Genomic DNA, 25,628 nt, shown 5'->3' on the forward strand with positions numbered 1-25,628 from the left:
CACCGCCAGGAGCGGGGTGTCTCTCTCTGCAGAGGAAACCTTGGCCGTGATTGACAGCAGGGCTGTTTCTGCCACTTCCCTCGCTGTTGTCAAGTAATAATGAAGCTTTGTCAGTCCATCATGGACATGGATATGCCAGATTATGTCGACTCCTTGGACTCCTCTTATACCATGCTGGAATTCGACAACCTCCGCGTGCTCCCCAGCAACACCGGTGAGGTTTTTATTCGTTTTCTCTTGAATAATCTCCACTAGTTTTTCTGTAAAGCTGGACACAGAGGAAAGGCTGGTGGCAGGTATGGAGCAAAGGGTAGAAGGGGTAATTTAAGCAGCTGATCTGTCAACCCCTGTTGCATCCGTGGTGATGTTTGGGTTAAAATGCGACCCCTTCACTTGCTGGTCCCGTTTTGGGTTATTCTTTTGGGTTATTCTTTTCGTTGGCGGGCTGAGCGTCATGCCTTGAAGAGCCCACCAGGTTTTGCAGGTGTTGGTAGATGTCTTCATGGCATTCCCTGGGTTTATCCTGCTGTATTGCTTAGGAGGAGAGTTATTACCAATATTTCTCGTTCAAATGTGTGTTTCATTCCCATCTACGACCTCAGCTGATATTTAATCCTCGGGAAAACATGTCGTCCCAAACGGCGTTTGTCCATGACCGTGTGCCTTGTTTAAGTTGGTCCTGGAAACTTGAATTGAGAAACAATATCCAAATCATTGCTAGCTTTGCATTCCTTTTCTGGCTACCAAGTTGGTCCAACAGTTTTTAGGGCACAAAGGACTTGGCTGGGAGGCGGGAGTGTTTATACGCCGAGACTTCCGCTTGGTTCGTAGGAATAAAGCACTTCGTGTGGGATTCAATTTTTCTGCACTCAGAAGTGCTCTGACATCAAATGAACTCCATCCTGTGAAATCAACTGCTCACTGTGTAAAAATAAAGGGCATTTTGGTCATCTTGCATGAAACCAATCATGCAACTGAATGAGATTCTGGCATGTAGCAATCCCTTTGGAGAGTTTTGGCAGGCTTTTAATTTACTAAGAAGCTTAGTGAAATTAAGATGGGATTTTCACATTTGCTCATTAACTGGCTCATCAAAAGAAATCAGAGTTTCAGTAGGGATATCACCTACAATATAAAATGATTAGACATATTATTGTAGGGCCTGGAGGGAGGTCAGGAGACCAGTAAAGTTAAAAGAAGGAACCTGAATTTTAAATTGCCTTCTGTAAAGCTCTGGCTGTCCCCAAATCAAGGTTTTTCAATATATATAATTTTTGTAAGCTCCAGCTAGACTGGATCTTATTTTTGCAGAAAGCTTTCCACCTCCCATCCTACTCCAGAAATGTCATTTAACACAGATGTTTTGCTTTGTCACTTCCCGTTGAACACAGGATATTTCTCACTTTTTGAAGGCGGCACAAATTTCCCCGGAATTAAATATAATTTTGTAAACCAACCACCAAAGTCTGTTTGGGCTCTCTGTTGATTCATGCAGTAGAACTGACAGGTTGAGTTTTTTTCTGAACTTTATCGAACTCGGTGTTGTGTTATTTGTTTAGCTGTTAATGACTAACCAGCTCTCTCGGGAAGTAGCTGCTTTGAAATTAGCTTGTTTGTCTTGGGTAAGTGTCCTTCTCTACCATTTGTAAAAATAACTTCAAAAAATACATGAAATGGCCATGCATGGAAATCTATTGCTGTCCAGCTGAGTTCCGTCCCCTGAGGTAATTCAGAATCACAGTTTCCTTGTGGCTTCAGAAATTTTTTAGAATTTCTTAGAATCAAGAAACAACCTCATTTTAGGTACCTTTTATAACTATACTGGATTTTTTTTAAGATTTCTTATATCTCTCCTAAGGTTCATCTGTATTTTCCCTACTAGATGATGACAGCTTTGCCCTCTATAAACATGAACAGGAAAGGATGAAATATTTATTTTGGTGAACTCAGTGCAGTTTGTTATTGTCTGAACAATTCCAAAAGTGAAAATTGGAATATTTTCAAATAAGGTCATGCTTTCTTGAAACCAACTCTTTCCTTCTTCAGAACATCATTTCATCAAAATTTTGGGTGGAAAAATTTTGTGGAGCACTTCCTGTGCTTAGATGTTCCTTCTTCATGAAGCTGCTATCATTCTGAGATTTGCCCAGATATGTATTTTGGATTTTCCACCTTCAAATAGCTCATAATTTGCCAAATGTTTTAAGATTAATTCAAAATAAAGAATAGAACACTTTATGGGAGTGATATATGAAATAAGTAAGGTTTAAATAGAAAGAATGGCAACAGGAAAGGAGCAAAAATCACTGCTAATTCTGTCTTTCCTACATGAAATATGTGTTGTAGCAGCAGAAATTTTCCCATTCTGTACAAATTAGTTTCCTTCACCTTGGCTGGCAGCACAACCCATATCCTCAGTTTTTATGTGTGGTTACTGGCCATTCCCTCACACTCCTGTCAGAACTGTCTCATTTTGGTGGAGATGTTAATCATTGCTGCAATGCAGCCCCAATTCTTCCCTGGAGAGTTGGGGAGCGCTTTCTGCCAGGGTGGCGCTCGCTGCCCTCAGCCCCACACTCCACACTGATCCTTGGGACCCTGGCACGAGGTTGGTGAAATCTTTCCCAGTTTGACCCAGTTCAGAGCGTGCAAAAGCCACCAGAGATGTTTTGGGCTGTGATTTCCCATCCCTCGAGCTTCCAGTGCCTTGAACAGCACCTTCATCATCGCTCCTCTAGGATTTGGGGTCACTAAATCACAGCTAGGTTTTATATCTCAAAAACTCCTCTATTTGCTGAAAGCTGATGTAGAAAGAGGCTGCCCTGCACGTGGCCAGGGTTTAAACCCCCTCCTGCCCTACATTTGTGTGTACAGGTTTCACAATGCTGGCTTTGGCACCAAGTTTCCCTGTGTGTGTTCAAGCCCCAAACCCACATTTGTCATCTCCTCACATTTTAGTCCAGCACATGTAATTTGGGGATTTGTTAACTGCAAATTATGTGCACCAAAACTTGGATTTCCTGGTAGATAAAGGCCACCCTGGAAAGTATTGCAAGAGAATTCTCTTTTACAATGTGCATCTAGAAGAGCTGTAGCCAGTAAAGGAACTGAAAGGAAAAGCAGTGCAGGAGTCAGGTATGATGAGAACATCCTCAGTGTCATTTCTTATCACTGTAAAACTGGCATTATCATCTCAGCCCTGGAAAGACAATGATTAACATACAGAGGTACCGAAAAACTTGTGTGCATTTCAGTTGTGAGCTTGGCTGATCCCAGATCTGGGGAAGCCACTGGGTGCTCTTCTCAGCCACAGGGAGCTCCCAGTCTGCACACTGATTGTATATAATTCCAAAAAATTGTAATAACATTATATATATATTATATATATATAATTTATTTTTAATATATTTTAATTATAGATAACTCAAAAAAATTATATATAACTCAAAAAACCAGCTTCAGATATTTCTGCCAGTGAAGTTGAGGGCAGCCCCAGTGAGGGGTCTGGCCACAAGCAGAGCCTGGGAGCCACACAAAGTCAGGATGAGTTGTGGTCTCTTCCTGGAGAACAAAATCAAGTGCATCTCTGCAGTGGAGATTTCAAAGGCGCCGTGGCACAGCACAGGAGCTGTTCAGGTCATCTCCCTGTGGCAGGCAGGGATGGAGCACACAAAGCAGATTTCACAGGCAGGCAGGGGACTGCGCTGCCAGGGATCCTGGTCTTTCCTCACAGAGATCAGCCCAGGAAAAACCCAAATATTGGGGAGGTTTGAAAGCTGTGCTGAGAGAGTCTCCCGGTGCCTGTGATATCAGCTGTGCTTTGCTCTTCTCTGAGCTAGTTCTCATTTGGAGCCCATCATTAGCTGGTGGCAGGATTTTGTAATTAAAAATCGTGATCATAATTAACGTGCGTTCTGGATTAGGGCTTTCCTTTTATCTGTTAAAATTTCTGTCCACATTCAGCCGATTCAGCTGAAAAGGACACGTGGCTCCCTCCCAGGGTTTGAACTTTTAGCTGTGGAGCTGCCCTAACCAGCTCACTGGTGATTTGTTTGTGCTTCCATGGATACAAGTGAGGGCAAAATTTGGTTTGCTAATTTCCAAGGGCCCTCACACACACAGTGCTGATGGTCCCTCCTCCAGTAATACCTGGTTTAAGGCCAGATTATTAATTTCTTCCTTATATCAGCAAGCAGATTTTCACATCCTATATAAAAGGAAACAAAGTCTTTTCTGGTGAGTAAATACTTTCCAGCATCAGGAATATTTTGCAGTCTGGTCCTGGATGAAGGGTCTGGTGGAGACCTAAACTGTTTGACCTTGGCTTGATTCCTCTGAAGTCTAGAGAAAGCAGGAGTGGAGTGAAGAGGAAATTGGCTGCCTTATCTTTATTTCGGTTGTGCAAATTTTTAAAATGGAATCCAACACAGTGCATTTGTTTATGGTCATGTGCTCCTTCAAAAGATGGATGGAACAACAGATGCCCAAATGTTCTGCAGTTATCCTCCAAGGAATGTTCTGTACTGTTCATTTAATACTAAGTTATTAAGTAATATAAAATCAAGAATAATTGAAAAAAAAAAAAAAAACAACTAAAAATCAGCCTAAATTGCCATTAAACATCTCTGACATAGACAATGTTCCCAAAGGACCCAAGTGTCACTTCCTGACAAATGTCAGGGCTGGGAGAGTCTGACACAGAATTTGAGAAGAGACAAATCTCAATTCCTGTCATTATGACCTAGGAATGATTTTGGTGCTGTCATTCTTTCTTGTCATGTTGCTCCCATCTTGCTATCACCCACTTATTTACTCATCCACACATCAGAAGGTGAATATGGACCAAAAGGGTTATTTTAGGAGGTGACAGGAAGTCTGAACTTTGCATTAGTGAAATCTTGGCTAAAAATGTCTTAGTCTCAGTCTTAGCTAAGAAACTATCCAGTTTTTGAAAAACTAAAGCTTTGTTTGCTTTGCTATTTTTTTTTGGGGGGGGGGGGCAGGGTTGATTACAATTTTGTTGCACAGCAAAGACCTTCACTATAAGTTTTTTTATGTGTATTCACACACAAAAATAACCTTCTCTCACTCTCTCTCTGTATATATTCTGTGTGTGGATTACCCAGAGCTGTTTTTATGCATTATGGATTAGAAAGCTCTCTCTAGGCAGATCAGGTGGCAATTCCTCCCCTTTGAGTAGTTTTCTTTAAAAAACTGCTAAGCTGAGCTTTCCCTACCTCTGTTGGGAGGATGTCCCATCCCAGAGACACATCAGGGTGTGCCTTGTCCCAGGGACCTCCCTGAGGTCACTGGAGCACGAGATGGGCTCCCCTGGAGCACAGAACATCCCAGAGGTGCGATAAATTCATAAAATCGTCCTGCAGCCGCTGCCAGGCTCTGCAAACAGATGGGGAGACACCAGCACTGCCAGCTGCCCTCCTTGCAGGGGTCTCCTGCCCTTTCCTTCCCCAAGGTGTGCCTCAGATTAGGAGGATTGAGAGGGCAGCAGGTCTGGTGGTTATAGGGCAGAGGGAGAGGTTCCAAGGGGTTTTCAGCAGTGTGTGCACACAGCAGTGTGTTCACACAGCTATTCCTGCCCCAAATGGGTGGGTGCAAACGGAGGACATGACAGAGGGCGTTCATATCACCTAATTTTAGGTGCCTAATTTAGAAATCTGATCTTCCTGCACACCTCTGTTGCTTTCTAGTGGAAAGCAGTGAGCCTCTTCAGAGAGAATTTCAGAGGAGGGACCCGACTTAGAGCTAAAGTGATCCCTGTGGGAGCTGCTGTCTCTGCCTTCCAGCTGCTGAGGAGCTCTCAAGAGCAATCTTTTATCTTCAGCACCTCTGTCATGGGAATGAAGCAGTTCATCCTTTCTGCCTCTGCTGTTTCTTCTCTGCATTCTATTTATTCAAGTTAATGAGATTTTTTTTTCAATTTTCTTCTGTGGACACCAGCTTTGAACCATGTTCTCCAGGCATCTCATTGAGGAGGTGGCTCTCCATGCCTCAAAACCAAAAAAAAAATCACATGCAAGTGAGGTTTCTTTATATCTCTCCAGGAAAGCAGTGATAATTGATAAATTCTCAAGAGCAGTTTGGGCTATGCAGCTTGAAATCTCTCTGATCATTTAAGTGAAGAAAAACACCAATACCAGAAAGGAGCCAATCTTGGGAAGAGCGTGACCATAAATTCAGAGGTTTCTGTGGTGGTGTTTGAGGGTCCCTAGGGTGAAGGAAGAGATGAGAATCTTGACTTTATGTTTCAGAAGGCTGATATATTATATTATATTATATTATATTATATATTATATTAATTACATTATATTATATTGCACCATACAAGATTATATAATATATTATATCGTATCATATATCATATCATATTGTATTATATCACATTGCATTACATTATATTGCATTATATTGCATTAATTGCATTATATTACATTACATTATTATATTATATTATATTATATCATATTATCATATTTATTATATATGCTATAATAAAACTATAGTAAAAGAATAGAAGAAGGAGACATCAGAAAGTTAGAAAGGATTAAATAATAAAATCTCGTGACAGACTCAGTGAATCTGGCACAGCTAGCTGTGATTGGTTATTAATTAAAAACAATTCACATGCTGGGTAAACAATTCTTTAAATCACATTTCAAAGAAGCAAAACATGGAGAAGCTGAAGCTTCCCCAGCTTCTTAGGAGAAAAGATTTTGGCAAAGGGATTTTTCATGAAACATCCCAGTGCAGGTTTCCGTGGCAGGGAGCTCTGACCGTGCCCGTTCTGTGCCCGCAGAGGCCATCGCGGCTGAGTCAGCCAACACCAACCTGCTCCCCAACGGTGTCAGCTCCCTGTGCTCCATCTGTGGGGACAGAGCCACTGGCAAGCACTACGGGGCCTCCAGCTGCGACGGCTGCAAAGGCTTCTTCAGGAGGAGCGTCCGCAAGAACCACGTCTACTCCTGCAGGTACCGAAATTCGGGAATCAAAAACAAACGCGATTTATGTGGGAAATGATTTGGGGTTGGGATCGAGGGATTGTGTCTCAAATGTCAAGTTGCCACGCTGTGAAGGCCAGCAGTAGCACTGCAGTTTGGCTTACAAGGTGAAAACTCAGTCCCATCTCTAAACTCAGTCCTGTCTCATTTGGAGCCTGAGACCTCCTGTGGCACCGAGCGATGCACTGAGTGAATTCGCCATCACTGCTTTCCCTACAGGGTAAATTGAGGGAAAATCATAGACCTGAGAATGGAGGGAAACTCATAGTCCACAGAATGGATTCAGTTGGAAAAGATCTTTGAGATCCTCCAGTCCAACCTAAAACCTGAGGTTTGACTGATGTATAAAATACCTAAACACAGACACTGGGTGTGGAGTGACACCATGACCTCGTCAAAGCCCAGCAAGGGGAGGCCAAGGTGGCAAAGGACCAAAGCTCCAGAGATTTCATCTTTCTTGCTTTTCCTGGTGAAGAACAACAGGCATCCAGGAATCTGTCACCTCCAAAGCCCTCTCACAGCTTCTTCGTTCTTGTTTTGAAATACAATAAATTATGTACACTGACTTATCAGTGATGATTTTATGAATATTCTGAGAAATATGTGTGGACCAGAGATGATTCACATCCACTTTGGCACACAGGTATACATTTGAAAGGGGTTTTTTGCCAGGAGGAGGCTATAAATTATAAAGCTGCTATCTTGATTTGACCTTAGGAAAAGTGATATTTATTTTAGCACAGGAGAAAGTGGAAAGAAATGCCAAACCTCAATACACTTAAGCCCTTCATCTCTAGTTAAAACCTGGAGGTTTTCTTTCTGTTCCAAAGCTTTTCCTCCTCTAAGGGCATTCCAAATTTTTCCAATGCGAGTCACCCTACTTGTTCAAAATGTTCCTGGTGCCCTTATCACTCCAGGACATGGAAGACACCTGAGGTGACAGCAGTGTCCACCTGCACAGTGCCCATCCCCTGAGCTGTGGGGTTCCTGCAGGAGGAGATGAGCTCTGTAATGGTTTATTTGAAATTTCAGCTGTCAGTCTCCTGGGAGCGGGGTTGCTGCCTCTCCCCAGGAATCCATGAATTTCTGTGATATTTGGCAGCTCAGGGAAGATCCACAGCACTGAAGCCAAGCTTGTGTGCAAGCCCTTATTTGGTGAGCTCAGCCCAGCTCAGAGCTCTGCTTATGGCAGACATGAATTCCTCTGAAAGATTTTGGGCTTTTGTGCCCTTGGCATTTTCCCAGTCTGGGAAAGTGCCTCAGCTTTTACAGCCTGATGGTCCCATGTCATCTCATCTCTGCATGGGAGATTCCCCTTCCATTGTTTCACCCTCCATGGGGAGAGCTGCCAAGGCTGTGTGGGCCACCCCTGGAGCAGCACAAGAGTTCCTAAATCCCCATGGAAAGGAGGAGGAATTGGGAGGCCATGGGCCTCAGAACAAGGCTGCAGGCCCAAAGGGCTTGTGGCCCTTAACGCGTTTTTTTCCTACGCAAATCGTAGAATAGTTAACAAGTGAAACCAGACAAACCCCAACGCCAAACACCCAAAAACTGCCTGGACGTGGGAGATGGAGCTCCTACAAAAGCACAACTGGAGTCACAGTCACGTTTTCATGGCCAAACCCATCGCAATCCCTGCAGGGTGGGTGGTCTGCAGCTCCAAGCTGGCAGGAGCAGCGGTGGGGAAGAGGAGGAGCTGGGCCAAGCCAACGTGGATTCAATCCATTTCTGGCAAACCTTTGACTCTTCTCTAGGATCTTGCAGTGAGGAGCTCTGGGGCTGTATTTGGGGCTGCTCAGGGTGAGGGGTCGCAGATGGTTGCTCCATGTTGTATTTCCCATCTCCTCCCAGGTTCAACCGACAGTGTGTGATAGACAAAGACAAGAGGAACCAGTGCAGGTACTGCAGGCTGAAGAAATGCTTCAGAGCTGGCATGAAGAAAGAAGGTGGGTGCAAAGGGACATTTCCAGCCTTCCTGCTGCTGTCTTAGGCCCTGTTCCACTGCAGAGCATGGCGGGGAGCAGCAGCAGCACTGGCTGGAGAGATGATGATTGTGGGTCATAGAGAGATATTTTTTGTAGCAGCTGTTGGCCATTTTATCTCAGTTTCAATGAGAGACCAGTGACATTATTCACCCATCCCGTGAGGCTGGTCTTTTAGTCCTGGGAAAGGGATGGGCTCCCTCAGGGCCAGTTAGGTCTCTAAGTGCTTTACAATAGCAATTTCCTCCCTCCATACCCACTGGTGTGACCCCTAATCCCACCTGTGCCAATCTCAGCGAGGATCTGCCACCTCCAGTCTCATAAATGCCATCAGTTTGCTGCTTCAGGTGGCGTGGTTGGCTCAGCTGATGCTCACGTAGCTGCATGCAAGGGCAAGGTACAGCCTGAAGGAGTGGGAGCCTCTCCTGCATGGCACAGGGCATGGGCAGAGCTCCAGGAGCAGGGTGACTCACGCGTCCCCCACAGCTGACTCATGTACCCCAGCCGGGGACACGACTCAGGGCAAAACCCTTTGGTTGTGCTGCTGGTGACAGGGTGGTGACTGTGGAGCCAGCACCAGCACTGAAGGGCCAATCCCATACTGGCCAACACCTTTTGTTGCATTTCCCATCATCTCTACTGAGGAGGAGCAGAGTTGTAGGCTTGGGCGCCAGTGACCAGCAGGATGTGCCCTTTCTAAAGGAGAAATTGTCTTAGTGCCTAATGCTCTGCAAGAAAAATCCCATTTCTGTCAACCTGTGCCTATATGCAGCTTCCCTGGGGAATTCTGGGATCTACCACAGCACTTGTCCAGTTCTGCACACTGGGAGAGCGTGGGTGATCCTGTTTTATTGTGATTTTCCTTGTCCACTGAGTGCCTGACCAACTGGGGGCCCAACCCACCCAAGGTGCAGGTTCTCGGGTGATGGTTTCACACTCTTTATTCACACTCTTTACCCTTTGTGTCGTTTCACACTCTTCACCCTTCATTTGTGCTGTTTCCCAACCCAGTGGCAGCTAAAAGATGAGGGAGGTAGAAAGGAGCTTGAAAGCTTCTTTCCATGTCACCAAGTTCACCCAAGGGGTGGAATGGTGGCCCCACTGAACCCAAAGGGAAATTTGCTGTCCATTTCTGGTAATTCATAAGATTTTACTGGTGATTGAATGATCTTTCCCATGTTTTGACCATATGTTTTCCTGGAGAAGAAGGGTGTTTTGAAACTTGGCATAAATCATGGATGAAACAAAAATGCCGACTGGTTTAATTTAGGAGAAATGGAGTAAATACAGCAGATGGAAAAACAAATAGTGCTCAAATCAATAAAGACAAAATTGAAGCTGAATTGGTCAGTTCTAGATGGGATCAAGCCAACTGCCAATGCAGCAAACTGCACTGCTTGGAAAGGCTGAAATCTCGTTATCAGATCTATTCTTTGAGCCGAAGCATGATTTTTATTGTTTTTTATGGTAAAAGTTATAAAACCTTGGCTCATGCCTCCATCACTGAGTGCAGCTTGATGGGAGATGACTCATTTCAAGTTCCACATCGTCACATTCCTTGAAACTTTTTTATGAGTGCAGTCAGGTCGTGCGCTCGGAAAACGCTCCTGTGTTTGGCAAGGAAGATTTTAAAGCACCTTGAGCAACTGCTGTGCAGAAATTAGCTTAGCTGACCAGAGCCCTGTCCTGAGCACATGTGCAGGACTGGGAAAGAAAAGTTCTTGCACAATTGTGTGCACAAAAAAGAACACAGCTATTTGCTTTTGGGGGGTTCTAGATTAATATTAAACAGCATTGCGAAGCCTTGGGGAGAAGGAGAAGCCGTGTCTTGGATGGGGCACTATTGGAGTGGCCAAATATTTGTACAAAATCTTTTGGAGCGTGCAGGGGTTGGTCTGGGGAGGTGGCAGCGGTGACATCCACACTCTGTGTCCCAGCACTGGCACAACCCTCTTTCCCTGGCACATTCCTTTGGGGCCAGCCCTAATAACGGCAGTCAGAGTTTCCAGGGTGTGGCAGTAGCATTGTTTATCCACGGCAGAGGGGAAGGAGCTGGAAAGGATCCCTTTCCCAGGCTGGCTGTGACAATACACCTGGGGTGGGGTCACCCTCGCCGTGCCCCACTGACCCACTGCTCAGTGGCTGTGTGCTCAGCCTGGAGAACTTGCTGTTCCCTGGCAGAACTAACTGATAAACAGGAGTTTGGGATCCAGAGGGATTGTTTTTGGGTTGTTTTTTTTTTTTCCCCCCCAATCTTCATGTGTTGTAAGACGTGATGTGATGCATTTGGATATTTCTGTTTCTCTCTTTTTTTTTTTTCTTCTCTTTTGGAAACTTTTCTAGTGGATAAGGAGTTACAAGGAACTGTGTAGCCTGGTAGAAGGCAAATTTCTCCCCTAATATATAATAGAAATACCTGAGCTACATGGTGACCATATCTGCCTGGGGCTGTAGGATTTAAACTGTGTTGGAGAGGTTTAGGTTGAATATTAGGAAAAGGTTCTTCCCTCAGAGAGTGGTGGGGCAGTGAACAGGCTCTCCAGGGAATGGTTGAGAAAATTACCTGTTAATCTTTAGATTGCCTTGTCTGTACAGCCTCAATTTGATCCTATTTTCAGGAAGGACCAAGACTGCCCTCCACAAGAGCCTTGTGACCTGAGATGGGATCCGGGTTCCATCAGCACTAATGAGAGTAGGGAAGGGACAAAACTTGAGTCTTGTGAAATGTCCAGTTCCCAGATTTCCTAGAAAACAGCTCACTCAGAATCCCTCCTATCCCAATTGCATTTTTGGTATCAATAATTCACTTTAATAACAACTATTTAATTTAGGATGAGGGGAGAGGGAAAGCCTTGCCAGAACAAAAACCCCTCCTATGTCCTAAACAGCTCTGTGATCAGGATCTAAGATTTTTACAGGAGATTCACTCCTTTATTCTTGTGTTGGAGTTAAGGCTGGGGCTGTGCCAGAGGGTGCTCTGGATGTTTTGGGGATTTTTTTGGCTGCTCCCCCTGAGTTCCTCTGTTGGCTCAGAAGCTTTGGTCTCTATTGCCTTGCACAATGCCACCAGACAGGATTTGGGTCACTGCAGCATCAGTGGCTGAGCAGAACACCAGGTACTCAAACACCCAAAGAAAACAGCAGGATTCTATTTTTAGCATCTCCCTGGGATCATGTTTAACCTGGAATAAATCAGCAGGGTGTGATTCCTCAGGTGAGCAAGGTCATCTCCCCACATGGAGCTGAATGCCTGAAATCCTGGAAGCCTTTTGAAAGGCCAGCACTGCACTGTCAGGACTCAGCTTGCTGGTGGGGGAAAACAAAATAATGAGGGGTTAATATTTAACCTCTCATCCCCTTCAAAGTAATTTATGAATGTGAATGAACTTCTTCAGTTTTATACAGAAGTGAAAAAAAAAATTGTTATATCACTTATTGATGCAACAGTAAGGAGGGAGAGAGTGTTTGAGGGAGGGTTTGAGGCTGTTCTTTATTATTGTGAAATTGGACAGGTTTATAGGACAGTTTTATTAGTGCTTCACAGGACCTCTATCTTGTTTCATACCTTTTGTTTGCACATTTCTTTTGCCAGCTTTCAGAATGCTGGGACTGCAGTTTATTGCAAAGAAGGATGGAAAAGATAAAGGATCTTCTCTACCTTCAGTAGTCATAAATCAGCCCACAAGCCCGTGAAAGGATTAAATGTACGTGTACCATTGGGATTTATTTGCAAATAAAACACACCACACCTACAAAATCCGAGGTAGCTCAGGAAAAAAAAGATTATTTGTGGATATAAATTAATCAGGCAGCAGGAGGAGTAAATCTGTCGGTGAGGACAGGAACACTGGTGAGTGCACCACTCAGGGACTGCCCTCCTCCTGCTCCCTCTATGCCATTTATCACTACATTTCCAGCCCCACCAGCATTAACCGAGGCTGGTTTTAGTGGAATGATGATGGAAAGAGTAATTCCTGTGTAGGCAAAGCTGGGATCTCCTCATTTGCAGTGGAAAGTTCCTGGTTTGCTGCTCTCCCAGCCAGTGCCTGTGCCCCATTCACTGCAGTCCCTGGAGGCTCCTCATCCCAGGCTCTGGCCCTGCCTGGCAAGGCAGTGAGGACAAACAGTTTGGGAAGCAGGGGCTTGTTGCAATCCCACAGACCCTGTTTGCTCGCCCAGAGCTGGAGGCAGAGTGTCCAGCCTTGCTCTGAGTGACAGAAAACCCTTCCCAGGGCTGCCCTGCGTCACAGGGAGGGTTTGTTTGTTTTCCCATCCTCTTCCCGCTGCCAGGACGTGCTGTAGCCAGGGACAAGTCCCCGGAGGGAGACACCAGCATCATTCTGCCCTCCCTCCCCTCTCCCTGGGGGAAAGCCCAGCCTGGGGCCACGCTGTCCCTGCCCAGCACCGTCCTGGGGACTCCTTGCAGGGCTGGGTGGCTCTTGGTGGTGTTTTCTGCCTTTGGGAATGTGCAGAGCAGGGAGAAAACAAAACAGGGAGCGAAGATTTTGCCAGGCACTTCTGGAAATAGCAGCCCCTGGGAGACAGAAGGATCCAGCACTGGGTTTTTAGTCTTTCCTGCAGGTTTGTTGAGTTTTATTGGCAGCAAAGGCAAGATCCCAGCTGAGCCCAGCACAGCCAGGGCTCTCCCCTCTCCCCGTGGGAAAGCCCAGCTTGGGGCCACGCTGTCCCTGCCCAGCACCGTCCTGGGGACTCCTTGCAGGGCTGGGTGGCTCTTGGTGGTGTTTTCTGCCTTTGGGAATGTGCAGAGAAGGGAAAAAAAAAACCCAAAAAAACAGAGAGCAAAGATTTTGCCAGGCACTTCTGGAAATAGCAGCCCCTGGGAGACAGAAGGATCCAGCACTGGGTTTTTAGTCTTTCCTGCAGGTTTGTTGAGTTTTATTGGCAGCAAAGGCAAGATCCCAGCTGAGCCCAGCACCCCCAGGGCCAGCACGTCCCTCGAGCACTCCCACAGCCTCACCAGGAGTGACCTGTCCCTTCCCTTTCACAAACACAATAAATACAGCAATATAATCACTGCACAGTAATAGATTAATTTTTGTGGCAGGTGAAACATTAACTCTCCTTTGTATCTAATTCCATCACATCTTGGGTGCTTTCAGAGATAACACCCAAATCACCTTGAGAAAGTCACTCTGTACCATCCACTTGCACTGGAAGATTGAGCTTATCAGAGCATGAGGGAAGTACTGAAATATGTGCCATAAAAAGACTGGGGAGAAAAACAGGCTGAGGCTTCTTAAAGGAGTCTGTCATAGGGACCAGGACTGCCTGGCACTGTAGGATTTACAGCAAATCAGATGTGTAGCTCGATTGGAAAGGCAAAACCTGTCTTTTTTCTTGGCAGAGAGGCCCACCCTGAGAGCATGTGGGGGAGCATCTGATACAAATCCAAGTGTTTGGGGATTTTACAAAAGAGCCAGTGATGACACAGATGGGGTCAGGCTTGTTTTTTCTGAGTGCTGGATGCTACCACTGACCTTTCTGGTGGTCCAGTAAAACCCATGAAGTGCCAGGATTGTGGTTCCTATGACCACCTTCACCTTCAGGTTGCCCCCTCATGCACAGAGCAACTCGTGCTGCTGTCTGAGCAGGGTGAGCAGAGCCTCCCAAAAGCAGTTTTTTCTCTAAATTGATGACAAATTGCCTCTCTGTAGTGTCCCCAGCCTGAAAATGCTCCAGGGATGTGTTTGTGTGTGGCGCCCTTCAGAAATGGATGCAGGTACAAAGTCAGATCCCCACAGGCTGATCCTGACTGACAGCAAGGCTGAGCCCCAGATCTTGGAAAATAAACCCTGTTGATAAGGGGAGGCATTGATTTTTGTCACTGGTGCTTGTTTTGTGCCCTTTTGCTTTGCTGGCCCCTCATCAGAGGCTGGTTAGGAAAACAGAGCAGTGGTTGGACATGAGCTGGCAGGAAAAAAACACCTTCCCTCAAACTGTGCAAAGCAATGCCCACGTTTTTTCCTTTGTATGGATTCCCAGGAATGAGTCCTGATGCTCTAAAACAGGACCCAGCAGAGAGGCAAAGACCCAAAAGAACGATGGCAACATAACTCTGCTGATTCTGCAGAAAGGGAAACAAAAATGATGGAAAAATCTCCTCCAGTGGCCACTTTTGAGACAAACCCCCAGCGTTCTGCACCCAAGGGGGTAAAGCACAGAGTGAGTCGTGCTTTGGCAGCTCTGTTTGAGTCATTTTACCCCAAATAGAGTGAAATCTGTCTGGGATTGCTGCATGGAGGAGGAGGGATGTGCTGCCCTGTCACCACATGCTGGATCTGCCTGCTACCTCTGCTTCAGGGAGGTGACAAATGCCTTTCTGAGCTGTTGTAGCCAAGATCTGTGAGCTGCCAGGAGAGCACTGGGTGTGTTCAGGCTCCTTCCCCAGCCCTGAGCTGCTGGACAGAGGCAAGAGGGCTTGGGGGACAAACCAGCACTGAAACCAGCTTGGGTTAAACTGAAATTCTCTTCTTTTTTTTTTATCTTTGCTGCTGTTTCAATTGATGGCTGCAGTGGAGGTGAGTCAGCTCCCAGAGGCTGCTGCAAAAATAAGTGCTGAAGTGCAATCCCTGCCTTCTGTTCCCTGTGCAGGGCTGATGGAGCATGATGGATGTGGCTGGTGCTTCAGGGGGAGGGATGGTTTAAAGGATGGAATGGTCCTCAAAAATCAGGGGTTTTTTTTTTCCAATTCACCATGGCGTGTCCAGCAAAGGGTCTGGGTTGATCTTCATTCCACTGTGGTCCCTGCAGTGTGTCCAGGGTCTGTGGTGTTGCTGTTTGAGGACTCTGAGCTGGTTTCCAGCAGGGATTTGCAGCAGCTGGGCTGGTGACAAACCCTGGCTTGCTGCTGTCTTTATGTGTCACTGCTGCCAGGGTTTCAGGCTGGATGAAATCAGCTGTGTGATGGACAACCCTGAGGAAATGGTTCTGAGGGGGATTTAAATTCCCTTTTCTCTGAGCTTCCTCCATGGTGTGACTCTTTCTGTGCCCCTGGGGTGGGGATGTCCCCTGGGGTCACCACCTCAGGGGCAGGGGACACTCCAAGGCTGCTCTGAGGGGGCATCAGGGGATGCTTTTCCAGCCCTGCCATGAGGTGAGGTGCAGCCCCAGGAGCTCCCTGCTGTATCAGGAGCTCAGCACAGAGCCCTCAGTGCAGCCGTGGCACAAAGGGGCACAAAGGGGCACAAAGGCCAGGGCTCCAGCACTGCCAGGTGGAGGGAGATGACACCAAACCCCCAAATTCCCCCTGAGCTGCATCAAATCCAGTAGGACCAGCAAACCCCCCTTGGGTGTTGCTCTGATCCCCAAATGGCCTCATCCCCCTCTTGTGCTTGGTCTTCTCCCTCTGGAGTGGCATTTTCCCTCCCCAGAGCCTGTTTATTCCAAATCCAGCCACAGTGGAGGGTCTTGAAGGAGCAAAGCCCCATCCACTCCTGTTTAGGGAGCACAAGGAGCAGCAGCCACTGCCTGGGGGGATTTCTCACTGGCACAAGCACTGGGACTGTGCCACTGACACAAGAACTGGGATTTTCTCACACAACCATTGGGATTTTCTCACTGGCACAAGCACTGGGATTTTCTCACTGGCACAACCATTGGGATTTTCCCACTGACACAACCATTGGGATTTCTCACTGGCACAGCCATTGGGATTTTCCCACTGACACAAGCACTGGGACTGTCCCACTGACACAAGAACTGGGATTTTCTCACTGGCACAGCCATTGGGATTTTCTTACACAACCACTGGGATTTTCTCACTACGACAACCACTGGGATTTTCTCACACAACCATTGGGATTTTCTCACTGGCATAACCATTGGGATTTTCTTACACAACCACTGGGATTTTCCTCACTGGCACAACCATTGGGATTTTCTCACTGCCACAAGCACTGGGATTGTCTCACTGACACAATCATTGGGATTTTCTCACTGCCACAAGCACTGGGATTGTCTCACTGACACAATCATTGGGATTTTCTCACTGCCACAAGCACTGGGATTTTCTCACACAACCATTGGGATTTTCTCACTGCCACAAGCACCTCTCTCTCTCTCCTTTCAGCCGTGCAGAATGAGCGTGACAGGATCAGCATCCGCAGGAGCAGCTATGAAGACAATGGCTCTCTCTCCATCAACATCCTCACCCAGGCTGAGGCCATGGCACAGCAGGTAGGACACGTGGGGACAGCCCCTCCAAACGGGTCCATGGCCCTCAGCAATTCCAGCCCACTATACCAGCCAGGGTTTTTCTGCCCTTGGATGGCTCCTGCGCAAACCCACAGGGAAGAAAATGCAAAATATCCAAAAGCAGACAGGAAAAAAATCCATTATCAGGGCCATACATCCCTCAGGGAGCAGATGCACCTTTGGTGGGAGATAGAAAGCTGAAATTCCAAGGGCTGAGGGATGTTGCAGAGCCCAGGTCTCTCGTCTTCCAGCCTAAATTGTTGCTGCACCCCTAAAATCTCACTGCATTCATACAGAATTTTATCCTTCCTCGTTGCACCATGTCCTGCTCTGAACACAATATTCCAGTCATGGTTGATTGTATCTTTGCACATAACTTCTTTATCAGGGCAGAAAAATAACGTGAGTAAACCCACTGGGCTTCAGCTGACGCTGATTGCTTTTTTATTTCATGCCCCACCATTAATTTCACCCTGAGCGTCCTTTAAATTCTTATGCAAATACCCTTTCCCCACGGAAACACAGGGTCCAGATGTTGCACATTACATGCAGCAATGAGCCCGCTTCCTTTTCAAAAATCGTTGGTTTTAACCCTCTCCCTGCCACACAGCCCTGCAGAGATCTTAAAGGCAGTTTTGTGTCCCTGACAGCAACCCGGGGCAGAAAAGCTGGATGCATTTCATGCACTTGGCTGGCAGGAGGGATTGGTGGGAAGCTGAGACACGGTGCTGCTGGAATGGGAGTGTTGATTTTTGTCCTGGACAGCGGGGAAGGAGGCTGAGGAGGGCTGGGTGTGTGTTGGGACTGAGCACCACCTCGTGGAAGCTGCTCCGTGGGCTGTGAGTCGGACACAGCTGAGCACAAAGCGCCCAACCACAACGGGAGCATCTCCCCAGGGATGAGTCCTTGCTGTGGAGGGGGATAAAACAGCGTTGTGCTGGTGCAAACACAGCCAAAGCTGGCTTCTCTTTCAGTATTTATCCCTGAGCCCCGTGCACAGCGCAGACATTGCCATGAAGAAGATCGCCACCATCAACGACGTGTGTGAATCCATGAAACAGCAGCTCCTGGTGCTGGTGGAATGGGCAAAATACATCCCAGCCTTCTGTGAGCTCCCCCTCGACGACCAGGTAAAACCCAATGGCCCTTCCCAGTAATTCCAGTCCCTTTGACAGGAATTCCCAGCTGGGCTTTTCATGGGAGAATCTGGCGTTAACAAACAGATCACCCTGTGCAGAGAACAAACAACAGGAGAGAAAGAGGGACCGGTTAAAAATAACCTCAGTAGCCAAAGTCCCTCAAAATATAGATTTGGGTGGTCCAACCTGCAAAAGATCCAGTCAAAAAATCCTGATTGTGTCAGGCTGCTGCAGTTCTGAATTACAAGGCAGTTCTGATTTTGCCTTTACTGGTACCTTATAACTGAATATAGAATCTGATTATTTCCAAAGAACTCAAATTGCTCAGCAGTTCTGAATTACAAGGCAGTTCTGATTTTGCCTTTACTGGTACCTTATAACTGAATATAGAATCTGATCATTTCCTAAGAACTCAAATTACTCAAAGCCCCTCTTTGCTCCTTTAGTTAAAAACAGCTTCTCATTTAGTTTGTTCTCTTCTCAAAGTGAACATACGCTGGTATTTCCTAGCCCTGAACAGAACTTTATCTGTAGATCTACCAGACCTAAGCAAACACCCAACTAAACAGCAACAGCTCAGCACTCCATCCTCTGCTTTTCCAGTGGGATCTCATTTCTGTCTCCTCCAGGTTGCCTTGCTCAGAGCCCACGCAGGGGAACATCTGCTCCTCGGGGTAGCCAAGAGGTCCATACCATACACTGATTTCCTGCTGTTAGGTAAGGTAGTGAAACACACTCCTGCCTTTATAATTCACCCCTCCCAAGTCATTCCCAAGCATTCTGCATCCCTGAAACCTCCTCTGCACATCTGGGTGGAGACACAGTGCTGCAGTAAAAAAGGAACGAGTAAATTCACTGAGATTTTTGTAACTGTTCCCTCAATGCTTTGAAATTGTGGATGAGAAAGCCCCAGGATTTAAATGGCATCTCAAACTGCGTTGTCTTGGTTTTGTACCTGAAACTGCCAAGGCCCAGGCAATGAGATATTTGGGCATGGATACTTGGAAACTTATCAGAAATGTCTATTAAAAATTACAGTTTGCATCTGAAACTGGGTTGTCTTGGTTGTGTACCTGAAATTGCCAAGGCCCAGGCAATGAGGTATTGGGGATAGATACCTAAAAACTGATCAGAACTGCCTATTAAAAATTACAGTGCAAATAGGTATTTCCTTTTATAGGAAAAGGAAAATTATCTATTTTTCAATTCATTTATTATTGATTATTTTATAGGAAAATAGATGTTTTCCACCACAGGTGGGATTGTTGTCAGAAAAATGAGAATACTGACCCTAAAAGCTTCACATTAAGGAAAAGAGAGAGGGATAACTTTGTGTGAGAAGAGAAAACCAAAAATAAAGATGCAGCACTGCTTACAAACAGATGCTCGATGTAACACAGGGCAGAGCAGAGCACAGAGCAGGCTGTGAGCACAGTGTGGGTGAGATAAATGAGCACCAGGGGATGAGACCTGGGCCTTGCTTCTCTCTCAGACCAGATTATAAAGCTGCAGGCTGGAAACTGCCGCAAACAGCACTGGGACCATCAGGGAACTGCTGGATGAGAGCAGAGCTAGAGCCAAAACCTGATGGGGAATTCCTCTTGTCTTCCCAGGGAACGATTTCATCATCCCAATGCACTGCCCAGAGCTGGAAATCGCTCGTGTGGCCACCAGGATCTTGGACGAGTTGGTGAAGCCCCTGCGGGACATCCAGATCGACGACAACGAGTACGCCTGCCTGAAAGCCATCATCTTCTTTGACCCAGGTGAGATTGCCTCTGGCTGCCAGGCACGGGGCTTGCACAGCAGCTGGGGGCTCTCCAAAATCCTGGAAAACCCCTTGGAAGCAGCTCAACATCTCAGCTTGCCCGTGCTGCAATGAGCAATACTCAGTAGTGCAGGTTTAAGGCAGAAGTGGCCAATTCCTGAGTGGGATTCCAGCCAGGCTGATGTGCAAGGCTCTGCAAGCCCTGGAGGAGTTTGGCTGCTGCAGGAGCTTGGCTTTGGGAAAGCCCATCAGCCTGAAATGCAGGAGATGATCATTAAGGGCACACATGTCTGTATTAATTATGTATAAGCAGAGGGAGCCAAAGAAGCAGCATTGTGGAGCATCCATAGGAGTCCAGAGAGCACCATCAGAAACCACAGAGAGCTGGGCAGCTCAGAGTGCCCAGAAATATCAGGGATCTGCTAATGGATCTTGCTGGAAGCCACAGCAACCCAGGGCAGGGCTGATCTGCAGGATGGAGAACAGGGAAATACAGAGAAAAACCAGTTTGTTTTGAAGCTTTGCTGTGTTTATTCCAGAAGCACAGGGGGTTCTTCCTTGGCCCAGGTTCCAGCGGGTTTCTGCCTGGAGCTCAGGGAGGAGATGGGAGAACAATCCCAAGTCCAGACAATGCCCTTTTGTCTTTTAGCCATGAAGAAATCAGAGCATCATCCATTAATTATTGGGTTTTTTTGGTTTTTTTTTTTTTTTCTGTATTCACTGATTCAAAATCAAGATCCAGGAGTTTCAGGAACATCGCGAACTTTGGCTCACCAAAGCCTGCCGTGAACAGAGGAGGGGTGCTTTCATCAAATTGATTTTGACAAATTACCTTCTCAGCTGATCAGTGTGCAGCTTTAGATCAATGTGACAACGAGGTGCTGAGGTTTCAGCTGGAAGGAGGGAGTGTGAAGTGAAGTTCATCCGTGCTAACGAGCAGGAATGTCCTCAGAGCTTGGTGCTGACACACAATCATTTGTTAACCACTTTATCTTAATCTCTTGGCACTGCATTCCCCAAAATGTGGTGCCTGTGGATTCCTTGCAGACAGTGAAGGAAATGGTGCAGTGATCCAGAAATCTCAGGTTTAGATAGCAGCAGAGGCAGGAGTGGGAGGCTGTAAATGCCAGCACTTCACCCGACCCAGGGACAAATTTATTTGCTTAAGCAAAGCTGGACCAGTGGTCCTTGAAAAAAAGGATTGACCACAGGTCAAAGACAGGAGAGCAAGACAAGAACCTGATGGTGCAGCGAGTGTAATCACAACATACAGGCACTAAAACTCCTTGCATTTAGTGGTGGCAGTTGTGACTCAAAGTTTTCAGGGGAAAATTCCAGGCTGTTTCCTTGGAAGGATAAATATTTAACTTCTAAATTTTTCCCCTTCACTAATGGCTGTAGGCAGACACATCCATGTGAAGCAAGTCTCTATTTTCTTAGTTTCCCTTCAAAGTCTCCTCAAATTACTGCTTCTCCTCCAATTACTGTTTTCCCTCCAATTCCCCTCACTATTTCCCTGTTCCATGTGAGATGTGAAGCAATGGCAGCCCAACCTGATCTTGGACACCCTCTCAGAGCATCACTGCCTTCTCATCCTTTTCCCTGCACACATCCTGCCTGTGAGAAGCTATACTCACTTCCAAAAATTTAGCAAGGTTTATTAAAACCTCATCAAAAATACAACAGAGACAGATAGATTTTTCTCTATTCAGTTGAATAGGACAACAGGCCAGCAATTCTAACTGCAATTCCCCCTGTCCCAGACTGCAGAGGGCTGAGCGAGCCGGGCAAGGTGAAGAACATGCGCTTCCAGGTGCAGGTGAACCTGGAGGATTACATCAACGACCGCCAGTACGACTCGCGGGGCCGCTTCAGCGACATCCTGCTGCTGCTGCCGCCCCTGCAGAGCATCACCTGGCAGATGATCGAGCAGGTGCAGTTTGTGAAGCTCTTCGGAGTGGCCAGGATCGACAGCTTGCTGCAGGAGATGCTGCTGGGAGGTAGGGATGGTATTTTCTGGTATTTTCTGGGGCCGTTGGAAGGAAATGATTGAAGCTGATTGCATGTTCTTAGAAGGCTAAATTATTATGATATGTTGTATATTATATTATATTATATTATATAATATCATATCATATCATATCACACCATCCAATATTATATTATATGATACTGTATCGTATCATATCATATTGTATTATATCACATTGCATTATATTATATTGCATTATATTGCATTAATTGCATTATATTATATTATATTATATTATATTATATTATATTATATTATATTATATTATATTATATTATATTATATATATTATATCATATCGTATTATATTATATCATATTATATTGCACCATACAAGATTATATAATATATAATATAATATAATATAATATAATATAATATAATATAATATAATATAATATAATATAATATAATATAATATCATATCATATCATATTGTATTATATTACATTGCATTGCATTATATTGCATTATATTGCATTAATTGCATATTATATTATATTATATCATATCATATCATATTATATCACACCATACAATATTATATCATATGATATTGTATTGTATCATATCATATCATATTGTATTATATCACATTGCATTATGTTGCATTAATTGCAATATAATATAATATAATATAATATAATATATTTATTATGCTATACTAAAACTATACTAAAGAATAGGGAAAGGATACAGAAGGCTACAAAGAATGATGATGAAAACTCTTGACTCTCTCCAAAGTCTCGACACAGCCTGACCGTGATTGGTCATTAAGTCAAAACAATTCACATGTTGGATAAACAATCTCCAACCACATTCCAAAGCAGCAAAACACAGGAGAAGCAAACAGATAATTATTGTGTTCATTTTTCTCTGAGGCTTCTCAGCTTCCCAGGAGAAGAAATCCTGGCGAAGGGATTTTTCAGAAAATGTGACAGTGACAGATGAAGCCCTCCTGAGGGCTGGGTTGTGTCACAGCTGTTGTAGGGGTTTGTGTCTGCTGGGGGGTGTGTGTTGGGGACGATGCAGGGAAGGGGTTGGGGGTGCTCAGCCTGGAGAAAAGGAGACTGAGGGGTGACCTTCTCACTCTCTACAGCTCCTGAGAGGTGCCTGTGCTCAGCTGGGGTTGGGCTCTCTGGGAAATATAGGCTGGATATTAGGGAAAAGTTTTACAGAAATGGTGATAAAGTTCTGGAATGGCTGCCTGGGGAGGTGGTGGAGTCCCCATCCCTGGGTGTGTTTAACAAAGCCTGGATGTGGCACTGGATGCCAGGGTTTAGTTGAGGTGTTTGGGCTGGGTTGGACTCTTGAGGTCTCTTCCAACCTGGTCATTCTGTGAATTCTCTGAGGACACAGGGAAAGGGTTTTAAGCTGAAAGAGACAAGGTTTCAGTGGGATGTTGGGAAAAAATTCTTCCCTATGAGGGTGGGCAGGCCCTGGCACAGGGTGCCCAGAGCAGCTGTGGCTGCCCCTGGATCCCTGGAAGTGTCCAAGGCCAGGCTGGAGGGGGTTTGGAGCAACCTGGGACAGTGGGTGGCATCCCTACCCATGGCATGGGGCTGAAATGAGAGGAGCCTTGAGATCCCTTCCAACCAAAACCATTTGATGAATTGTAGCTTGAAGGGTCCTTCTCACTCCAGTCCAATCCCAGAGCCAATTCTTTCCAGCCTAGCTCTGGAAATCTTGTGAGATTCACAGCAAAGGATCCCCTCTGTGGTGTGGGACTCCACTTAGGCCTCCAAGCCGAGGCAGTTTAAGGAAGACAACACATTTTTTGTTGGAAACATGTAAAATTTCTAACTTTGTGGGAAATGCAGATAAGAGCAGCACTTGGGACACACCCCAGGCAGAGCAGTGCAGCTGGAGAGCAGCTGAAAGCCCAGACATCCCAGGGGGCTGCTCCTACACAGCCAGAGGCTGAGAGCAGGGGAAGGAAGCAAGGATGAGCCATTAACCTTCACCCACAGAGGTCTTCCACATCCTCTGCATGAAAAAGATTGAGCCCAGAGCATCTTGTGGGGAACTATGCAAGGAATGATGTCTCTTCCCAACCCCACCTGCAGGAACCTCTGCTGATCTCCAGTACCAGTCAGCACCTCCCAACCTCAACCTGGAACCACTGCCAGGACACGTCCTGCAGAGCAACATGACCTCTGTGATCCACACTGCTCCAGACCGTATGTCCCCCTTTTTATGTTATTTACAGCCCATTTTTACATTATTTACGTCATTAGTGTCAGCATAGCCAAGGAACTGGGCAACAGACACAGCTCAGAAAAAAAAAAGAGTTTATTTATTTATTTATTTAAATTTTATTTTTTTAAGTTTATTTATTTAAAAAGTTTATTTGTTTATTTAAAATAAATTTAATTTAAGTTCTTTAAGTTTATTGAAGGAAATGCAAGTTTAGTTAAGTTCTTTAAGTTTATTTATATGTGTTTAAATCTTACACTGGAATCAAAGCTCACAGCCCCCCTGGCTGACTTCTTTCCATGATTCCAAAGAGAAGTTAGGGCTTTTAATGGTAGCATGACCAGGGGGGTTTTGAGATGCTACTAAAACAACACAAGGCTGAAAAAAAAAGGTCTAGAAATCAAGATTGAGTGTTTCTATGGATTTGGCAGCACTGGGAGATGGCACAATAGAGGACAGATGGTTCTTTATGGCAGAAGTTCCCTGTGGCTGCTGCCAAACAACAGGACCTGAATACAAGCCCATCTTCAATCACCCTGGGCACTGCTGGGGTGGGGGTTAAGGCATTTATCCCCTGTAGGACCAGGCTGTGGAAAAAGGAAAGTAGAACAGGAGGTGGAATTTAGCAACCACAATGTCCTGTACTCACAGCCTCCCTCCCTCTGCCAGTTACAATCATTTACCTCCCGTAGTGTGTTTGTGTAGTTGGTGTATTTTGCTGTTTCTCAGCTATGCAAATGTTGGCATCATGTATTTTAAGTGGCTTTTATTTAGCTTTTAAGCCCCTTTCCAGCAAAGGAGATTAGACGAGGTGCAGTGGGGCTGCAGGCTCCTCTCTGACAAGGAGATGAAGGATTGAAAAGCACTGGGGGGCATTCCCAAGTGCAAAACCCTGCGGAGAACTGGTCCGTGCCTGCCAGTCCACCCTGTGCCCCCTCACAAACCAGGAAAGAAGGACGTGCCAGGATCCCCCAAGCTCCTGCTCTGGGGACTGTAGGATGGTTTGCTGCTTTCCATTGAACAGCATCCACGTTAATCCTGTTTGTTTTCTCTCCCACAGCCTCTCCTGAGACATCCCTTCCATCTCCTTCTGCCAGCACAGGCAGTGAAGACTATAAACTAAGTTCTAGTGCAGGGCCCAGCGCCGTGGTGCAGCTGCTGCCTCACACAGCGATGCCCAAGCAGGAGATTTGATGGGGAGAGGAGGAAGGAGGAGCTGGGAGCTCGGTGGGATCCGTGCTGACAGTGAACCGGGCCCTTTCTCTTTGCAGAGGCCGCGCA

General features: G+C 45.9%; 1 protein-coding gene across 1 annotated transcript; it reads left to right on the plus strand.

The window, feature by feature from the left end:
- Nucleotides 1-25,596, plus strand: LOC118691211 (hepatocyte nuclear factor 4-beta-like). The gene is made up of 10 exons (XM_036390323.1): nucleotides 1-214; nucleotides 6,782-6,986; nucleotides 8,868-8,962; nucleotides 17,088-17,194; nucleotides 18,187-18,342; nucleotides 18,981-19,068; nucleotides 19,965-20,117; nucleotides 21,883-22,119; nucleotides 24,218-24,331; nucleotides 25,408-25,596. The coding sequence occupies exons 1-10, from the start codon at nucleotides 100-102 to the stop codon at nucleotides 25,539-25,541; spliced, it is 1,404 nt and encodes a 467-aa protein (XP_036246216.1). The 5' UTR covers nucleotides 1-99; the 3' UTR covers nucleotides 25,542-25,596.
- Nucleotides 25,597-25,628: the final 32 nt, after the last annotated feature.

Source organism: Molothrus ater, chromosome 12 (assembly GCF_012460135.2).
Source record: "Molothrus ater isolate BHLD 08-10-18 breed brown headed cowbird chromosome 12, BPBGC_Mater_1.1, whole genome shotgun sequence".
In the NCBI taxonomy this organism is placed as follows: Eukaryota; Metazoa; Chordata; class Aves; order Passeriformes; family Icteridae; genus Molothrus; species Molothrus ater.